The 14,772-nt window shown below is 34.3% G+C and overlaps 1 protein-coding gene and 1 pseudogene across 1 annotated transcript; both read right to left on the bottom strand.

The window, feature by feature from the left end:
* Positions 1-152: 152 nt before the first annotated feature.
* On the bottom strand, positions 153-2,534 carry LOC125210465 (annotated as a pseudogene).
* Positions 2,535-8,150: 5,616 nt separating this feature from the next.
* LOC125216095 (ribonucleoside-diphosphate reductase large subunit-like) lies at positions 8,151-13,630 on the bottom strand. The gene is given in 17 exon segments (XM_048117720.1): positions 8,151-8,795; positions 8,845-8,929; positions 9,008-9,155; positions 9,239-9,388; positions 9,476-9,678; positions 9,871-9,990; positions 10,066-10,230; positions 10,331-10,417; positions 10,503-10,652; positions 10,743-10,835; positions 10,920-11,090; positions 11,230-11,306; positions 11,395-11,635; positions 11,782-12,045; positions 12,405-12,492; positions 12,569-12,630; positions 13,412-13,630. Coding segments are annotated over 17 exon segments (2,448 nt in total). The 3' UTR covers positions 8,151-8,670.
* Positions 13,631-14,772: the final 1,142 nt, after the last annotated feature.

Raw genomic sequence — 14,772 nt, 5'->3', positions numbered from 1 at the left:
ACCGTAAAATAGAAACATGCAATTGAAAATTCCGAAATCAACCGAATCAAACAAAAACAAAGGCAGTATGAAATCGTACCACTCCAGATTAACCGTAGGTGGAGACGGAGAAATAGATTACCTCAGCAGATTATTACATAAATAGATTACTCTTAGGGCATCTCCAACAATATTGCAAATCTCATTTTTGCTGCTAAAAATACCTCCAACCATACTGCAAATGCAGCATATTTGGGGAAGAAGACAGAAGTGAGAACGACGGTTTTGAATTTTAATTGGGGATGTAAATGGGCTTCATAAGTAAATAAACTCGGGGGGAAGAAGATATTAGTGAGAACAATGGTTTAAATTTACAAAAAGTAATTCATTCCTTTTTTTTTTATCATGAAAACACGGTGGTTTATAGAAGAAGCTGGACTCCATTGTCGTCATTGAAAGACTCAAATTTTCAGAAATTCATTCACGGTTGAAGACGACGTGAGTAATTGTGGTAAAGCAAACCATTTCCTACATCGGAGAATGAACAAGAGTTGCAAGCATATAAATGGACTTTCCCAACTCCATTAGTATGAGGGCTTTTGGGGAGTAGGGAAAATCGTGCGTGTCGGGTCGTTATCGTGTCAACACGATAACGACACGCAATAACGACACGAACACGATAACAACAAACACAAACACGACCCGTTAAGAAAATCCCAAACACAAACACGAACACGACACGAGGAACTCGTGCACAATGTTGTCCACCTCTATCCAACTACAGCCGCGCACTTTCTGAATCCCTTGCTCTTGCATGACTGATCTAATACTCTCTGATTCATCCCATTTCTTATTAGCTGAGTAAATATTTGATAAAAGGACGTAGTTCCCTGAGTTCCACGGCTCCAATTTGATTAAATGCTGCAATACATGCTCAACCAATCGAGTATTCGTGTGCATCTGATATCCAACCAACAGAGTTCCCCATACTATGGCGTTGGCATTCATTAGCATACTCAAGATCATATCATGATCTTCGTTTAATAAACCAGCACGAGCAAGAAGATCTACCATGCTTCCATAGTGCTCAATAGTAGGATCCAAAGAGTATAAGTCACTCATTCCATTGAAGAAACGATTCCCATCATCAACAAGTTCGGCATGAGCACATCCACAGAGTAGACCAAGAAACGTGTTCCCGTCACCATTCCATCCACATTTATGAACCAAACCAAAGCAACTAAATGCCGTTTTAGTATGGCCAGTCATAGCCAGACCAGAAATGATGACATTGAAAACGACAAGATCCTTGGTTTTCATTCCTTCAAAAACCTCCCTAGCTAGAGCCATTTCACCACATTTTGCATACATGTCAATCAAGGCAGTCCCTACAACAAGATTGCACAGAAACACGTTCCTATCCATCATGCTGCAAGCCCGTTTCCCGAGCTCCAAAGCCCCGAGCCTAGCGCAAGCAGAGAGGACCCCGACAATGACATAGTGATCCGACCCTAAATTCTCTCTCATCATCATACCAAATACTTCCAAAGCCTCCATTGGAAAACCATAGGCTGCGTAACCCTGCACCATAGTGCACCAAGTAACAACATCTCTCTCGTACATCCCATCAAATATGGCACGCGCTTTCTCCATATTTCCACACTTGACAAACATATCCACCAACGCAGTATTCACAAACACATTCAGCCCCATCCCACTATCCACCACATATTTATGAATCCACTCTCCAACCACCAAATCTCCTAGTTGACTGCAAGCAGATAATGCTCTAACAAGTGTATAGCTATCCGGCTTCAAACCCGCTCCAGCGACTCCCTAAAAAGGTCAATAGCCTCCTTGAACCTCCCAACGTTAACATATCCGTTCATAACCACAGCCCACGAAACAACATTCTTCTCAGGCATTTCATCGAACACCTTCCGTGCATCAACCAGACGCTCCAATTTTGAATACAATCCTACTAATCCAGTACTCGCCTGCGAATCAAACTCACAACCCTGTTTCACAATCAAAGAATGAACATTTATACCAAGTTTAATGTCCTCATTCTTCCAGCAACATTTCAAAACAAAAGTGAATATGAAACTGTTTGCCCAGTATCCCTCGCGGTACATCACGTGAAAGTATTTAATGGCGTTGTCAAAATGATCTCTTGAAACAAGCCCACGAATCATGGTGTGGTATAAATGGAAATTGGGCTCCGTCTCGCAGAATAGCGTTACGGCATAGTCGGGGCGGTTGAAATGAAAAGCCGATTTTAGAAGCATGTTGATAATAAATCGGTCCTGATGAAGGTTGTATCGAAAGAGACGGGCATGCACATTCTTGAGATGGATGAAAGATTTCAAGCTTTGAAACAGAGCCGCGTTGATCTCTAGTGTCGTCAGAAAAGACTTAAATCTATAAAGAAGCAGTTTTTTGGACTACCATATGACATACTTTTGAGCGGGAAAACCATCTATTGGGACCAAAAAAGGGCAGATCTACAGGGCAAACACTCATATATATACACACACCATCAATGGAATCTGCATGATCTTGGAATATAGGGTAAGGCTAATTCAAGAGGAAGAAGACGATCGAGGGGTTTTCTATTCATATTGAGTGGACTTGGGCTTAATTTAATTTATAGTTGATGGGCCAAAATTCAAATAAGGCTATTAGTTAGCTGGTGGGTTAACATCCTAATCAATATTCTTTATATTAGTAGTTTTTTTTAATATTAATTTGTTATGTTACGTTTGTACTACTATCTATGTGAACCAATATTTTTTTTTTATAAACGTGTATGTGTAATTGTATGCACTATATGGTGTTAGCTACTATGGGGATTTATCAAACAATTCATATAGTACTATTATTCTAGATATGTCGTCAAATACATACGTAATTTTATACATGTAGTTAAATACAAACTTCATTTTATATTTGTTGTATTGACGTAATAAAATTAAGAATCATAATTCATAAATTGATTCTTTTGATTTCAAGAATTTTGTTGAGTGAGACCCATAACTAAATATAAACATAAAATACTTGGAATAAAGACATTGGAAATTTGGAATGAACTGAAATCAACTAAATTTATTTTTTCAAATTATTAATAAAAAGAATAGATATATTTTTGTAATGTTTTAATATTCTATCAGTGCAATTTACAAATTTAATTATACTTAAGTATTTAATAACGTAATTTATAATAGGTATGTTTTTGGAGATGGAATTTTATGTGTCATTTTTCTTAAAGATGAAAGATTGCTAAATACATGAATTATGTTTGATTAGTTTAAATACTATAAAAATATTTACTAAGTATACCTTAAATGGATTATACTATATTTTATCTATTATAGTGATATAAGATTTTAATATACATCATGGGTCATGTAAAATTGGATTATACTTACTATTTACTTTCTGGAAAAATGAGATGTATTTAAATTTCTATAGTTTGAAAATGTATATCTCCGAGTATTCAGTTCTCATAAATTATAAATGAAACAAAGCATGCTCAATTTAGATACGGCGTATTGTTAGTTTATAAATGTAGATAATTTGTGTCGAAGATGTAAATTGGTAAAATAATTATTTTGCACTCCCTAATAATAAGCATTTGGCATTTGACTATGCATCCTAAAAAGGGTATGTTTGTTTGCAAGGAAAGTAAAGTTTTAAAGGAAAATGATTACTAGAATTTTGAGTTCTAGAATTGTGATTTCTAGGATTATGATTTCTGTGTTTTGTAATTCCGCATAGAAATGATTATATGGAATATGATTTATGAAAAATATGATTACTGTGTTTGAAAACATGTCATGATTTTGAAATTATAATTTCAGCTATTAAAATAATTTGATGAATAAAAAAAATGTAAAACATATAATAAAATACTCTCATTAACTGAATTATTATTTTACATTAAATTTAAAATAGAAATTATACAAAATAAAAATAAATAATCTATATAATCGGTTACGACAAACTAAAATACTAACAAGCTTAATCAAAAGAATCTTCAAATATTTGACGGAGGCATGATTGATTTTTTTTATATATATATAAAATATTCATTTCTACATAATCAAATATGCACTGTGATTATCAAAATTAATTAAATTTAGCGGAAATAAATTAGTTATTTGCGAGAGAAATGAGGCGTATTTGATAAGTAGTGGAAGAAACTGCATTTTCAAATTACGGGAAAAAGTAAACCTAGGTTTAGAAGAGGAAGAAGAATCCTTAAATTTCTTATAAATTTTTAAGTGGTAAAATGTTATCACTTATTTTAAGTGATAATTTACTTTTTATACATGTATATGGCGGGAAATATGAAATTTATCTTTTTTCTATACTAAAAATGTATTTAGTCTTTGACCTTGCATATCAAGTTATGCTATGGTCAAAAATTAAACATAAAAAATAAATAGTAAGTTGAATATGAAATGTTTCATTACAATGAGTCGAGAGAATTACTTTAATTGTTTATAATCTTATCAATACTATTTTTAATTAATACATGAATATATATTTATATTATTGCCTCTATTTTTATTATTTTAATCTATGTAGCTGTAAATATATTTTTGTTAATTGAAAATTTTTTGTCCCGTACATAGCACGGGTGATAACATTAGTTCTCAGAAATTCACTTTCATTGTTGTAGGCGGAGATTGTGTGGCAGCACATTTTGGGCTGTACTTATATTGGGCCTTCTGTCGTGTGCAAAAATTGTAGCCCATGTTCATATATTATTGTACTTTTATCTATTTATTGGCATGTAATTGAAAATTTGATATGCATAATTTTATAAAACGAATCAGGATGACATCAGAAAAACATTAAAAAAAATTCATTAATTACATTATTAAGTTTACTTATTAGGAAGAACATTATTTGAATTTGCAAACGAATAATGTATCGATTGATGATCCTACATTTACTAAACTTATAGTCCCAGCAACAATAATAAAATTTAGTGACTATGATATCATCGTTATCATATTAGTTGGATTAAAATTTCATATAAAAGTGTCATTAGGCCATCTCTATCTCTATCTCTATCTCTTATCCGCCTCTTAACCGTCTCATACCTTCACTATTCATGAACTTCATTGTACTTTTCACTTATTTCATAACCAAGAGACAACACTAGCATCCCTCCATCTTAACCATCTCATCCTTTAACTATTCATTCAATTTCATTTTTTATTTTTTCCAACAAATTCAATTAATCAAAACGCACTAAAAAGAATTACAATTTAAAATCCTAAAAAAAATAAAAAAATATACATAATTAAAATTCTAAAAAAATAAAAAAAACACATAATTAAAATCCAAAAAAAAAACACATAATTATTATAAAAATAAAAAACGATGTCACATGGTAACTTTATCACTCAATAGTCCATCGATATATCCCGACGGATTTTATGGGATTATTGGCAAAAACTTATGTAAGTAACTTTTTTTTAATATTGAAATAAAAATAAAACTATTTTATTCTCTTTATAAAATGGAGTCACACCATTAAATTACGAAATCTGTGAAAAATTTAGTGAGTAACCCTTTTTTTAAAAACTAGTTTTACCACCCGTGCTATGCACGTGCCAAATTATTTTCAGAAAAAATAAAATATAGTATGTTTTTCTAAAAATAAAATATTGTTGAATTTTTTGATATTCATTAATAAAAACTATTGAAATATTGTATAAATATGATTATTAACATTTCGAAATCATACTTTTGCTACTACATCTATTAATCTATCGATCTCCTATAATGAAAAGATATAATGGAAAGAAATAGAAATAGAATAAGATATACGAACAAAAGACTGATAATTACTAAACACTAAAGTAAATTAAATACTCCCTCCATCCCGCTTTAGGAGTCCCGGTTGAGTCGGGCACATGTTTTAAGAAAAAAGTGTTTTGAGTGTGTAATAAATAAATATTGTAGTGGATGTTGAGACCCACTTTTAATTGAGTGTCCAATAAATAAATGTTATAGTGGATGTTGGGACCCATTTTTAACACTTTTTTATTAGTTGTAGTGGATGTTGGGATCCACTTTTAACACTTTGTAGGTATTTTTTATTAATTTATCTCAACCGGGACTCCTAAAGCGGGACGAAGGGAGTACTTATAAATTCGAACAACACAGAGAATTCAAACATCATCTTAACAAAAACGTTAAAAACATCTCTCTAAACATAAGTAATTCATACATTTTGAAAGACTTCTTTGTATACAACATTAAGAGAAGAATCAATTCTATTGTCAATCTCATCACCGCCGCCGCCGGCTCCGCTTGCTTCCCCGCCGGCTTCGGTACCAGTTGCGGCTCGTCGAAGCCGACATCTCTGGCTCCATCGCTGCTGCTGTCGAGCCCTCCGTCGCCGCCGACCGGAGCTCCGGGCCCCAGTCTCCCCGGCCTCTCTCCTGCTCCGTCCGCCACAGATCAGGTGCGCTTCGCCGTTTTTTATGTCAAAAATCAATCTGAGCCTCCAGTGTAAATATCACGTCAAATATGATTTTAATGTAAACTTAAAAATAGATTTTTTTCTTAAAAATCAAAAATAAAATTGATTTTTAAGTACTATTGAAACTAATTACATCTAAAATTGTAAGTTTTAGTATATCATCGAAGATAATCTAAGTACCTTTTCTACGTTGTTTATTAGTAGATCATTAAAATGTCTGTTGCGTAGAAATTCGAGAGAAATTATCATTTAAACATTTGAATTTATCCAATATCATAGTATTTCAAATCGTATTTAATTCGAATTAGAGTAGTATAATTAGGATTTTCATGTAGGTGGAGTATGATTTTTCTAAAAAATATTCTACGTAAATAAATTCAAAATCCATTACTTTTATACTGATTTAATATACTACTTGTACTACTACTAGACTAAACAAAAATTGACAATTTTTTCAATTTTAATTATAATGATTAACATGAAACAACCTTGGTCAATGCGCTCCACGCCAATGTTATAGGGAGTCGGGATTGGGTGCGCTCAAGACCACGCTAATTACAAGAACACAGCTCTCGAGAATTAATGGATTTAATTAAATTTTTTGCCTTCAATTTCAACGTTTTTAATAAAATATATTCAGACTTATTTTTTATTTCAAAAACCCTTTAACGTTAAGAAACTGCTTGGCTGATGGATTAATATAGTCCACTTTGCTAAAATCTGCATTTTATTTATGTCAAAAATTCAAAAAAAAGCTAGGAGTCCAATTACTCATCATAGTTATTTTAAAACTGAAAATAGGAATCATTTTAAATGAACCGGTAGCAAAATCAACATCCACAAACGAAGAGATTGATGAATAGTGCTGCCCTATTTTATAAAAATGAAATTCATATTTTATTCCTACTAGATTTTATGTTTTAAATTGGTAAAAACATGATTCGGACATGCAAGAGTGAAATTAGTTTGTAGTAGCACTCTACAAAAGCAGATGATAATTTGGTGGATTCAATGGCGGATCCAGAAAATGAAATTCGTGGGGTCGGATGTAGTAAAAAATATTTTTAATATTTCTCAACTCTGATGACATCCTTTTTCGTTGCTTTCTCCTTTATTGTCGTCTTCATAAATCTTACTAAATTAATCAGATCCGCAAATATTATCAGTGTCTAAACTTTTCTTTCATGCCTAATACTTTGTCTTGATACATGGATTAGAAATAGCAACTCGCCTTAAATAACATTGCATCCTTTTTCTACTTCATTGTTAATACAAAATTATAAACTCGATAAGAAATCTTCTGAATAAAGAGTAGTAAGACGGACAAATCTATCGACATTTAAAATTGATATTTGAGATTTGTTTAAATTAGACAAAAATAATATGTTGTCTTTTATAACTAATTAAAATTTTATAGAATTATCAAACACGACCTTTTAATATTATGAAATCATGTGTTTTTATTCATTTTAATAAATAAGATAGATACGTATAAATAATTATCAATCCATTATATGAAAAAATAGTAGTAATTAAATTTCTAGGTATTAATTTGATTCTAGAGGCCATCTCAGTTAATTCGTTACATATAAAAAAGTTAATTTGAGTGAATTATAAATATTAGTAAAACTATTTTGGTAATTTTGAATATTATAATATGCATTTAACAGAAGAGATAAAAGTCCTATATTCGTAACAAACAAAAAGCTGGGTCCCACGATGAGTATTGTACTTTTCATCGTCTTCTTCCCCCTTCTCAATCTCTGCAACTCAATTTTTTCAATTCCTCTTCTCAAATATTCAAATTACTCCTCTCTGTCTATAAATTTTTTGTCTAACACACACATGACACAAAGATTCGTGACTGCTCTCATTCCCGCTCCGGCACACCGTGGGGTCAGCGGCAACTTCAAAGACCGGAACTCATGGAGCTCCCCCTGTCTTAGTTGGCCGGCGGTGGGGTCGGCTGACCCCGCTCGACCCCACCTGGATCCGCCGCTGCGCCTATTAATAGTTAGGAAGTGACTAGAACTACAAGAAATATGATGAGAATGTAACCTTTCAGTGAAATCTGGAACCTTGAACATACATGATATCGGTATCCCCAGCAATATGGAGAACACAACACAAACCGTTCAAAGCATCACAAGAAACTACGGAATACAATCCCACTTATGTTATGTAAGCTATCAACTTCCACAAGCCAGGCATTCATCGCGGTTGGCTAAAGAGCATACAATCTGCGCCATCTTAGAATTGTCGTCATCAGCTGCTGCTGCCTTAGCCTTATCATCCTGCGCAACGATTGGGAAGTGAAATGGGGTTTGATGGAATCATTCCTTGTGTAGAGAGGAGAGCACCTACCTTTATCATGGTAGTGTCAACGGTGAATTTGATGGCATCGGCTGCTGCATGCGTTCTTAGATAGTACAAGCCCGTCTTCAAACCCTTCACGAAAAAGGATAAAATAAAGTCACAACAATAAACATATGCTAGACAGGGTAGTATTATTTCCATTTAGCTTACCCTAGTCCAGGTATGGAAGTGGAGAGAAGTAAGCTTTTCGAAACTAAGTTGGTCCATATGGATGTTTAGGCTCTGACTCTGGTCTATGAAGCATCCACGGTCGACAGCCATATCAACCAATATCCGTTGTTTGATCTCCCATACTGTTCTGAGAAGATGCAAAACAAATTAGAGTGTGACAAATAAAAACAAAGGAATGGTTTCTATCTCTGAATTGTGTGTAATGCATACTTGTAAATCCGTTTAAGATCTTCAGGAACCTCGGGGATGTTTTGAACAGAGCCGTCCTCGTGAATAATCCTGTTCTTGACATTAGGAGACCAAAGCCCCATCTCAGTCAAATCATGGAGAAGATGCTTATTCACAACAACAAACTCGCCACTGAAAAAACCGTCGAGAGGTAATATCAGTATCATGGAACAAAATGCAGATGAGGGAAGCTGAATAAAATGTGTTGATGAGCCAAACCTTAGAACTCTACGGCTGTAAATGTTAGATGTGTATGGTTCAAAGCACTCATTGTTCCCAAGAATCTGGCTTGTTGAAGCAGTTGGCATGGGTGCTACGAGAAGTGAGTTCCGAATCCCATGTTCTGCAATCTTAGCCCGAAGAGCACCCCAATCCCATCTATCAGACGGCTTCACTCCCCACATATCTGGCTGGATGATTCCCTGAAAGATACAGCCAGGTCTAAACAATGACGCCCACATATGACCAGCAACAAGGAACAAGGATGCCCAAAATATGCGCAAGATGTCATCAGTTGTTCCAGAGCACCATGAGATACCAGTAATTGAGACTTCATAAAAAGTTCATATACATGGCTGCATCAGCATGCCACAAAAATAATACTACTAATATACCTTGCTAACAGGACTGCCACTATATGTTTCGTATGGGCCTTCTCTCTGAGCGAGTTCACAAGATGCCTTTAATGCATGATAGTATATGGTTTCAAATATATCCTTGTTCAACTGCTGAGCCTGCACTCAGTAATCGAAGTGACTAACTTAGCGAAGTTCCAGCAAAGCATGTCAAAGAGAATATCAGCTTTATACCTCTGGAGATTCAAATGCCATGCCAAGCAAGATGAAGGCATCAGCAAGACCTTGTACACCAATTCCTATTGGCCTGTGACGCATGTTGGACCTTTTAGCAGTTTCAACTGGATAATAATTCACATCAATTATCTTGTTAAGGTTTGTCGTAACAAGCTCAGTAATCTGCAGAAATAAAGCAGCAGGTAAAGATTTAAAAGAACACCACAGTTACGTGAACATCAGCAAAGCTGAACTGATTAACCAGCAACTAAAATTAACACACCTCAGCCAGTTTGTCGAAGTCAAAATATCGGTTTTTAGATCCTATGCTGCCAACAAGCTTTGTTGGTTGGGACTCCAAAGGCACACCCTTAAGAAAATAGAGAAACTAATTAAGAAATATCCAAGTAGGCATACTACATGTGAAACATAAATTCATATTAAACCAAAGAAACCTTCTCTCTAACATATCGTGGTAGAGCAATTGATGCAAGATTGCATACAGCAGTTTCAGTGGGACTCGTATACTCGATAATCTCAGTACACAAGTTAGATGATTTTATGGTACCCAGATTCTGCTGGTTGCTCTTTCTATTACAAGTGTCCTGCAAATAAAAGGTGAAGATTCAGATGAATTGATGTTCAAGTAAAGCACATAAGTAAAATCTGAATAATGAGACTTGTCAATTCACTACTTTATAAAGCATAAAAGGAGTTCCAGTTTCAATCTGAGATTTCAAGATTTCAAACCATAAACTCCGTGCCTGGACAACTTTCTTGGCCTTTCCCTGAGTCCAAAACAAACAATACTTCGGAAATAATCATTCATTCAAAGCCAAAAAAAATGTTAATCTCATATAAGTCTTGTTTACCTCTCTCTCATATTTAGTGTACAAAGCTTCAAATTCTTCACCCCAGCAATCAGCTAATCCAGGAGACTCATTCGGACAAAACAATGACCACTGGCCTTCAGATTCAACTCTTTGCATAAAGAGATCAGGTACCCAAAGACCATAGAACAAATCTCTTGCCCGATGCTCCTCCTGAAAAAAATAAATAAAGAAGAGTTGATATAATATAGGGCAGTAACTAGAGAACTAAAATATCTACAAATCTTAACTTCAGCCATATAAATAATAAAGAAAAATAAAATGTAATTTCATAACAGCACCAAACTAGTACCTTCCCATGGTTTTTCCTCAAATCAAGAAACTCAAAGATGTCAGAGTGTCATGGCTCCAAATATACAGCAAAAGAACCTATCCACATCATTCACAGAAAGACGAACATCAAAATGCAATAAAAATGCAAACTACACAATTACAACATAAGAAGAAATGTGTATACCTTTCCTCCTGCCACCACCCTGATCCACACATCTGGCAGTGTCATTGAAAACTCGAAGCATTGGGACAATGCCATTGGATGTTCCATTTGTTCCACGTATATAACTTCCGGTAGCACGGATAATATGGACAGACACACCAATTCCTCCAGCTGATTTGCTAATGACAGCACATTCCTTGAGGGTATCATATATACCCTCGATACTGTCATCTTTCATGCATATCAAGAAACAGCTGCTTAACTGTAAGCAATACATAAAATTGAACATTTAGTAGAGAAAACATAAAGAAATTTCCAAGTAACAGCTAAACTCCTTTCATGAAAAGTGTTAGCGTTCATAGTAATATAAAATGATAAATCACTGGGCAGTTATCTCAGCTATCGTACTTGTGGTCTTGGTGTTCCAGCATTAAAAAGTGTGGGAGTGGCATGAGTGAACCATCGCTGGGACAGAAGATGATATGTTTTTATAACAGAATCTATATCATCCTTATGGATGCCAACAGCAACCCTCATTAACATGTGCTGTGGCCTTTCGACAACCTTGCCTTCGTTCTTTAACAGATAAGACCTTTCAAGCGTCTTAAAACCAAAGTAATCATAGTCGAAGTCTCTGTCATATATGATCTCACTGTCAAGACAAACAGAGTTCTGCAAAAGGAATATGATAGTTAATACAATAAAGAAATTGCAAAATAAGTCAGTACTTCAAGATTGAGAAATAGCATAGGTATTATTTAATAATCTTATACGGAGTAGTATATATTTAACCCTCCAAACTTTATGACCCATGTCATTTGCACAAACTCCAAACAAACCCAGAAAAAACAATGAAAGTAATGACAAAATAGAAAGACACTAGCAAAATTGCAAAGGAAAATGTCTTCTACTGATCAATTAAGTGGAAGTTACTTTTTGCTGCATCTTTTAATTATATCCTGTTCATACCAATAATGTATACAAAAAAAAAATAACATAACTTAAAATGCAAATGCTGGAAGAACAGATACCTTCATTATAATCTCATACACATCATCAGCGATCAAAGGGGACTCTAGCCCAGACCTCTCATTGACGTGATTGTACATGTCTTGAACACTGCAACAGTTATGCATAGTGTTACCAACCCAATAGATTTGTTAATAATTCAACTATAGCAGCAGAGTTAACCTACGTCTCAGAAAATGACGTATTAGTGTTCTTGTGAAGATTTGTAACCGCAACTCTTGCAGCCAACTGCATATTGCACAACAATTCATATTATTTCCAAGATTAAAAAAGTACTTGACCAGATGTACAATATAAATCACATTCCTTCAAATGTACATAGAGATGAATGTATTTGTCTTCGAAATGATTATTCACATACCCAAGCATGCACAAATACTCATTTAGTTAATCAATCTCTCAGAATATGAAAATTCCATATCCAAGCATGCAAACACAAGATACAATTGTAGACACCAGAGCAAGTAAATTCAGATTAAAATAATGTGCAGAATATACAAACAAAAATTGGTATAAACAATTCAATATTTTCCAAATGAAGGTGCTAGATCAAACAAAACATCCATAAAATATCAGCATGTGTAAATTAAACATGAACTACTTAATCAGGTATGCATTGAAACAACCAGCAGCTCCAGAAATGACTAATGAAACATCAATCCAACATAAACAACAATTAATTAAGTAAGATCAGCAAAGCGTAAATCAAAAAAGCAAATCACAAAGACCGGAAATCGTTACAATCAAATTAGCAATCAGCAGCTCCAGAAATGACTAATGAAACATCAATCCAACATAAACAGCAGTTAAGTGAGATCAGCGAGGCGGAAATCAAAAAACAAATCACAACGAACGGAAATCGTTACGATCGAATTAGCAATCAGCAGAAATGACTAATGAAACATCAATCCAATATAAACAGCAGTTACTTAAGATCAGCGAAGCGGAACTCAAAAAACAGATCACAACGAACGGAAACCGTTATGATCAAATTAGCAATAGAACATACAGAAGCATAATCAGGGTGATTCGTGGTGAGAGCAGCAGCCGTCTCCGCAGCTAACTCGGCAAGCTGACTAGTGGTGATGCCCTTGTACACCCCCGCGCACACTTTCTGCGACACCAAAACCGGATCACAGTTGAGGCCATAGCTAAGCTTCTTCAGGCTCGTAGTGATCTTGTCGAAGCGCACAGCCTCCTGCCTCCCGTTCCTCTTCACCATATACATCGTTTCGCAAATCCGCTTTTTCACTAACAATTGGTGAGTAGATACAAAAAAGGGAGGTTTTATTAGTGTGAGAATATGGAATTTCCCTGTCAAATTGGGATATTTGGAGATTTTCCCGCCAAATTGACGATGGATTGGTAGCAGGGAATGTGGAGCGTTACATCAAAAACGGCATGTAATTTAAATTTTCTGATTAGTTGGCTTTCATACCAAGCTTGTAACTCTATCCAATATTTATACTACAAGTAGTATTTTGGCTTTCATAGCAAGCTTATAATTTTATTTCAATGTAGTGCAAATTTTTAGTAAATTGTAGAATAATTTGATTAATTAATACTCCCTCCGTCCCGGATAATTCGGGTCACTTTGACCGGGCACGGGTTTTAAGAATTGTAATGAAAAGTGGGTTGAAAAAGTTAGTGGAATGTGGGTCCTACCTTTATATATTAATTTTATAATAAAATGTGAGTAAGAATGAGTTAGTGGAATATGAGGTCCACTACCAAAAATGATAAAAGTGAAGTGGGACAAATTATGTGGGACAGACCGAAATGAAAAATTGGTACGGATTATCTGGGACGGAGGGAGTACTACTGATATATGAGTATATAGAGAATTAATCCTTTGACATTGTACTAATATCATTTGTGGTCATTATTTTTTTAAAATATCACTAAAATCCTTAGATTACAACTAAATTAAAACGTACTAATAAAGAATAATACACTAAAACTGAATTAAAGAACTGAAAATATACAAAATTATTAAAATTTGTGCCTAAAATTAGTTCGGTTACGTGGGCCTACTAAATAAATTAAACATGATTATAAATTAAGCTAACAGGGCCTCATTCAATACATATTAGTATAAAATTAAACCTTCAATTTTCCAGATTTATTGCTCTTCTAGACAAAAAAAAAATCATGCTCAAGAAATAGACTAATATGCTAAAGTGTGTGAAAGAAAAATTCAAATTAGAATTGATTCACACTAAACACCAATTTATATGAAATCAACTAATCGTTCAAAATTAATCGAATTCCAAACTAATTCTTATTGAACTCAGTGGATTCCAAACTCATACTAATGTATTCTAAAACCGTAGACAAAGTTTCACTGGAAATTGAGTGAAGCAAGCCATC

The sequence above is a fragment of the Salvia hispanica genome, chromosome 3, assembly GCF_023119035.1.
Source record: "Salvia hispanica cultivar TCC Black 2014 chromosome 3, UniMelb_Shisp_WGS_1.0, whole genome shotgun sequence".
Lineage (NCBI taxonomy): Eukaryota > Viridiplantae > Streptophyta > Magnoliopsida > Lamiales > Lamiaceae > Salvia > Salvia hispanica.
This window is presented reverse-complemented; position numbering and strand designations above follow the sequence as displayed.